General features: G+C 37.5%; 1 protein-coding gene across 1 annotated transcript; it reads left to right on the forward strand.

Annotated features, from left to right (window-relative positions):
• The first annotated feature begins 1,533 nt into the window (after positions 1-1,533).
• On the forward strand, positions 1,534-4,359 carry LOC109168383 (zinc finger BED domain-containing protein RICESLEEPER 2-like). Its single transcript, XM_019317394.1, has 8 exons — positions 1,534-1,981; positions 2,085-2,173; positions 2,251-2,407; positions 2,508-2,947; positions 3,034-3,727; positions 3,824-3,897; positions 4,053-4,141; positions 4,320-4,359. The coding sequence occupies exons 1-8, from the start codon at positions 1,534-1,536 to the stop codon at positions 4,357-4,359; spliced, it is 2,031 nt and encodes a 676-aa protein (XP_019172939.1).
• Positions 4,360-6,000: the final 1,641 nt, after the last annotated feature.

Here is a 6,000-nt window from a genome sequence, read left to right on the forward strand (position 1 = left end):
ACTGCCGGCTTGATACGTCCCACATTGGTTATTGATGAAAATTCGAGTCAATACGATAAAATTTCAATTAAATCTGAACTAACTTTTGTAGTGAAAATAAGTTCTGAGTTCCTTTCAATCGATCGAGCCACACCACACAGGGAGCAAGAAGTCATCGTTTGTAATATATGGATCCAGAGATCAGATTGAGTCCTGACAGTCACAATGTGAGAGTGGTTCATTGTGGGCACTTTGATACTAGGCCTGTGCACAACCCGATCCACCCGAGCAAACTGACCGACCCGACGACCGAGAGAGACCAAACCGGCACTACCCGAACCCAACTCTCCATACCCGATCCGCTATTCAAAACGTCGTCGGTTAAGAGGGTTCGGGTGGGGTATGATATTTTTCCAACCGACCCGTCCGAATATCCGAACTATCCTAGGGTTCACTAAGGCTATGTGCTAAACGGCGTCGTTCCATCAAGGTATATATACATGCCTTCCACCAACCTGGTCTTCATTCTCCCATCTGCGCAGCTGACCTAGGGTTTGAGATCTCATCTCTCGACTCTCGACTCTCGACTCTCACTCTCAACTCTCTCAGACTCTCACTCTTTCAGAGTCCCAGTTCTCTCACTCAGTCACTCATCTCCGATTCTGTAAATCTGTAAGCCTCTAATATCTTACTCTCTATTTCTCTAATCTCTAATCTCTTACTTTCTAATCTGTAATCTCTAATCTCTTAATCTCTATTGTCTAATCTCAGGCTTCTCAGAATCGAAGCGTTGCAATCTCTAATCTCTTACTCTCTGTCTCTGAGAGTCTAAGTGGTGGAAGCCGTGGTGAACTGGTGATTAGAAGCTCTTGTTCTCCGGGGATTATTTGGGAGAAATCAAGTAAATCGTAAACCCTAGTTTATATTAAGAAAATGTTTGTGGCTTTGTGTTATATTATATTATTATGATGATATGTGGTGAATATTTTGAGAAAGCATTGTGAAATCGAAAACCCTAGTTTTATATATCTTGATTTATGTGAGATACTGAGATGTATTGTGTTCTGTCTCTTCTACTGTGATGAATATTTGGTGATATATTCATATATTATGCCATTATTTCATTTATTGGTGGAAGCCTTTTAGAAATTGATTTCTAAGTGTTGATTTTGTGAAATCTGGATTTTCTGCCTTGTAAATTTGTAATCTACCAATCCGAGTTAAAGGCTTAAATGTGAAATCTCCAGTGTGAGAATTTCCATTTAGTGGTGGAAGCCCTTAACATTTAACTCAAATACAGATAATGATGATCTGTAGTGAATTCCTGAATCTGGATTTGTTTGTTTAATTGTATATGTTATTATGTTTATCAGTTTATGGATGTATGACCCTTAATTGCTAATTGTTAAATCTGGAAAAATGACGACAGAAACTAGTAACTACTGTGTCTGATTCTGGATATCTTTGTATGTTTAATTGTTTATTAATAATTGTTCTAGTGTTATGTCACACTCACACAAACTGAAAAGTGAAAACTGGTACCCATCTTTGTAGATGGAAAGTGCCACTCAAATGACTCAATCTGGACTTCCACCCTCAACTGAGGAGGGGCCTGGAGGAGTAACCCTAGGCACTGAGACAAATGCTCCTCAGCAGCCTGAGGTTAATCCTGCTGTTCCTGCAAAGAAGAGGAAGAACGTGGAGTCTAGATCTAAGGTCTGGGAACATTTTGAAAAGATCTATGATTCTGAAAACAAAGTAATAAAGGGGAAATGTATATACTGTGCTAAATTCTATCAATCTGAGAGTAAAAAGCATGACACTACCTCTTTAAGAAATCATATGTATGCCTGTCTAAAAAATCCACACTCTAAGGAGACTAGGAACTCACTGCTTACTTTCACTGCTGTGACAACATTTGATACTCAAGGGGGTTCTGAAGGGGTTGTTGGGGAGTTAGGGACTTGGGTTTTCAATCAGGAAGCCATTAGGAGGGCATTATGTGAGATGATAATTATTGATGAGCTTCCATTTAGGTTTGTGGAGGGGCAAGGGTTTAAAAGGTTTATTTTGGTTGCTTGCCCTAGATTTTGTATACCTTCTAGGTGGACAATTTCAAGGGACATTTACCAAATTTACGTACCTTGATGAAAGATTAAACCTTAAGAAGCTGTTTAGACTTAACACTCAAAGGGTCAGTTTGACTACTGATACCTGGACCTCTGCCGGATCAATTATATGTGCATTACAGCCCATTTCATATATGATCAGTGGAAGCTGAATAAGAAAATCATATCCTTTGTCCCTATTTCTTCTCACATGGGTGAGCATATAGCTAAGGCATTAGAGAGTTGTTTGATTGACTGGGGGATTAGGGATGTTTTTTCTGTCACTGTAGATAATGCTTCTTCCAATGATACTGCTATGGGTTTTTTAAGTCCAAATTGTTGTCATGGGGTGCAACCACTGTTAAGAGTAAGTACATTCACATGAGGTGCATAGCCCACATTTTAAACTTGGTGGTCCAGGATGGGTTAGGTTTGCAGATAGTTCTGTTAAGAAGGTGAGGGATTCTGTTAGATGGATGAGGAACTCACCTGCAAGACTAAAAAAATTCAGAGATCTTGCAGAACTGCTTGGGGTGGAAGCCAAAAGTTCTTTACAACTAGATGTTCCAACAAGATGGAACAGCACCTACATGATGCTTAGCACTGTCATACAATACAAGGTTGTGTTTGATGCATATTCATTGAATGAGCCCTCATTTGCTGCTGATATGGGTGATTCTGTCCCTTCTTTTCTTGACTGGACATCTGTTGAATGTTTGGTAGTTCTGTTGAAAGGGTTTTATGAGATGACAATTAGAAACTCTGGTTCTCTATATGTCACCTCTAACAATTTCTTCAGTGAGATATCTAATTTGAGTTGCATGTTGAGTAGCATGATTGTTGCTGGTAGTGCTACAGAGGTAATGATTTTATCATTTTCAGTGGTTAATATGATTATTTATGAATTTGTGTTTGGCTATTTGTATTTAATTCATTGTTTTCTTAGGTTATGGGATCCCAAATGAAAACTAAATTTGAAAAGTATTGGGGAGATCCTGAAAAAATGAATTCATTGATCTTCTTTGCCAATATCTTGGACCCAAGAGATAAGTTGGAATATATGTCATACCAGTTTGAGGAACTGTATGGTAAAGATAATGGGAAGAAGTATTTAGAGAATGTCCAAGCTGCCATGGTAGAATTGTTTGGTGACTATGCAGCAACCTACTCTGTCAATGTGCAACAATCATCTTCTGATTCATCTTCTGGTAGCCAACCAGATGTGCCTCCTATCCAGTCTCATACCACAATTGGTAGACCTCAAAATATGTTAAAGAACAAACTAAAAAGGCAAAAAATGGAGGCTAGTGGAAGCTATAAAGAAACAGAACTTCAAGTCTATTTAAGTGAAAAAATTGTGGAGGACACTCCTGACTTTGATATCCTTAGGTGGTGGAAGCTAAATAGTGAGAGGTTTCCTACTCTCTCCAAAATGGCAAGGGATATCCTAGCAGTTCCTATTTCCACTGTTGCCTCGGAAAGTACATTTAGTACTAGTGGGAGGGTATTAGATGCATTTAGGAGTTCTCTAACTCCTAAAATTGTGGAGGCCTTAGTATGTGCACAAGACTGGATGAGGTTACCAAATCAACCAGTTAAGGTTGAGGAAAATATTGATGATGTTGAAAAGCTTGAACAAGGTAATTTATTTAAATTTGTCATTCTGTTTTTACCTTTTTAACTTTGCATTCAAATTCTAATTTATTTGTTTCTAACTTTCAATTTGCACTTTGCAGACTTGGCTACTGGAGTAAGTCGATTTGGAACCACAAGATTTGGTGCTGCTGGTTTTCCCCTTCCTACCATTTCTGTAATGTTTTATTTACACTTAATTCTGATTTTATTTTCAATTGTTGGATTTGTTGGATTTGTTGCTGCCTATGGATTAATGGCTTGGTAACTAACTAACAATTCAATTGTTGGATTTGTTGCTGTCTAAGCCTATGATAAGTATGACCCCAGCAGTATCAGCCTACTGCTTATATGAATGTCATCTCATCTGGTAATAACAGTCACTCTACCTTAGTCCCTTATTCTCAAGTGCTCACTGCTCAGTATGTTATTTCTCTTTAGTCTTTACTAATTTGGCTATGATGATGCTTCCACCATTGTCTGAAAACATAGCAATCTGAGCCTTCCATAGTTAAACTTTTCTGCCCAACAGCCCCAATCCCCAAAGTATTTAATTGGTTATATTTAACTTGTGTTTTGTCTTTACACACACTTGTACAGGAAGATCATGAAAGCTGAACTGCTGAGTGCTGAAGGCTGAATAGACGTTATGATTATGGTTTTTTTGTTCACAGGAAGATGTTGATTGGTATTATGCTGAATGCTGAATTGCTGATATTTGAATTTTTTGTAGAGTAAATACCCAAAATGGTCCCTCGACTATAGCTAAATTCACAAATTGGTCCTCAACTTTCAATTTCACCCAATTAAGTTCTTAAGTTTGCAATTTTGACATGATTTGGTCCTCCATCTAATTGACCGTTTGTTGACCGTGATCGACGATCTGCAGAAGAACCTTCAGCTCTCGTCGGAGCACGTGGAGGCCTCCAGGATGACGTTGCACCGGTTCGGAAACACGTCGTCTTCTTCGCTCTGGTACGAATTCAACTACATTGAATCCAAAGGGAGGATGAAGAAGGTGACCGAGTTTGGTAGATTGCTTTCGATAGTGGATTCAAATGTAACAGTGCGGTCTGGAAATACAACCGGAACCTTAAAAAACCGACGATGGACCATGAAATTACATATATATCCTCAAAAATCACAGTCAACAAACGGTCAAATAGATAGAGGACCAAATTGTGTTAAAATTACAAAGTTAAGGACTTAATTGGGTGAAATTGAAAGTTGAGGACCAATTTGTGAATTTAGCTATAGTCGAGGGACCATTTTGGGTATTTACTCTTTTTTGTATGATTATCAGGATTCAATGACTTTGACACTTTGTAAAGCATTTTGCATTTTTTGTCATTTGTAAGTAGTTGACTAGTTGTAACTAAGTACTTTGACTGTTTGACATAAATTTTAGTTAGTTGTTGTTGTTTTTTTTTTTTTTTTTTTTTTTTTTTTTAAAATTTGTTGAATATGAAATCCGAAGTTACCTGAACTATAATCCGAACCGTCCGAAATTCGAATAAAAAAAACCCAAATGGATTATAGTATAAAAAATGTCGGTTAGGGCTTTGATTTATAGAACCGAAATCCGATCGGGTGGACTAGTCCGGAAATCGAACCGTCCGAACCCGAACCGTGCACAGGCCTACTTGATACTCACATCTAATGAGTCACTGAGTCTTGTGATTTACCTTTCCACAATTTTGTACAGGTCCTTGGGGCGAAGAATTTCTCCTTTTGTGGACAAGGAATACGCCAAATATATATATAGTCAGAGGTGTTGTGATTGAGCCTAACTTAATTGTCATCAGAATTCAGAAATATAATTAATTGCAAGGATAATATAATAATGATGTGTAAAAGCATGCATGCATGCATGCAATTCAGCAAGAAGTCAGCCTAGTAAAGGAAATGCATGTAATTATTAAAGCTAATAATTAAGGAGTTTGAATGATATGTTTTGCAAATGACTAATTGTCATTATTGAAGGAGATTGAACAAATTTTTTATAGTTGAAATAATGATACAGTAGTACTTTAGGGAACGTTTTCTATAGGCACTGAACGCCTCTTTTAGGTGCTTAATTATGTGCTCCTTAATTAGCCTAATAATTATATTGCCAAAGAGACTTTATGATCTGGTCTGATTGCAAGACTTAACTCTTCCACTATCAAAAAGTGATAATATATAGCGATTAATGTAGACAAATCGTGGTGAATAAAGAAAATAATGATTGTAGATGGTTGCATAGTACAAGTTAATAGTTGACGGTGGATATATAGGGGAG

Source organism: Ipomoea nil, unplaced genomic scaffold, assembly GCF_001879475.1.
Source record: "Ipomoea nil cultivar Tokyo-kokei standard unplaced genomic scaffold, Asagao_1.1 scaffold3198, whole genome shotgun sequence".
Classification (NCBI taxonomy): Eukaryota; Viridiplantae; Streptophyta; class Magnoliopsida; order Solanales; family Convolvulaceae; genus Ipomoea; species Ipomoea nil.

Excerpts from the sequence above, each read along its gene's own strand:
- LOC109168383 (XM_019317394.1), top strand. The coding sequence starts at position 1,534 with ATGGAAAGTGCCACTCAAATGACTCAATCTGGACTTCCACCCTCAACT. Across the intron at positions 2,408-2,507 it reads TTCCAATGATACTGCTATGG|GATGGGTTAGGTTTGCAGAT; the intron begins GTTTTTTAAGTC and ends TTGGTGGTCCAG. Across the intron at positions 3,728-3,823 it reads TGTTGAAAAGCTTGAACAAG|ACTTGGCTACTGGAGTAAGT; the intron begins GTAATTTATTTA and ends TGCACTTTGCAG.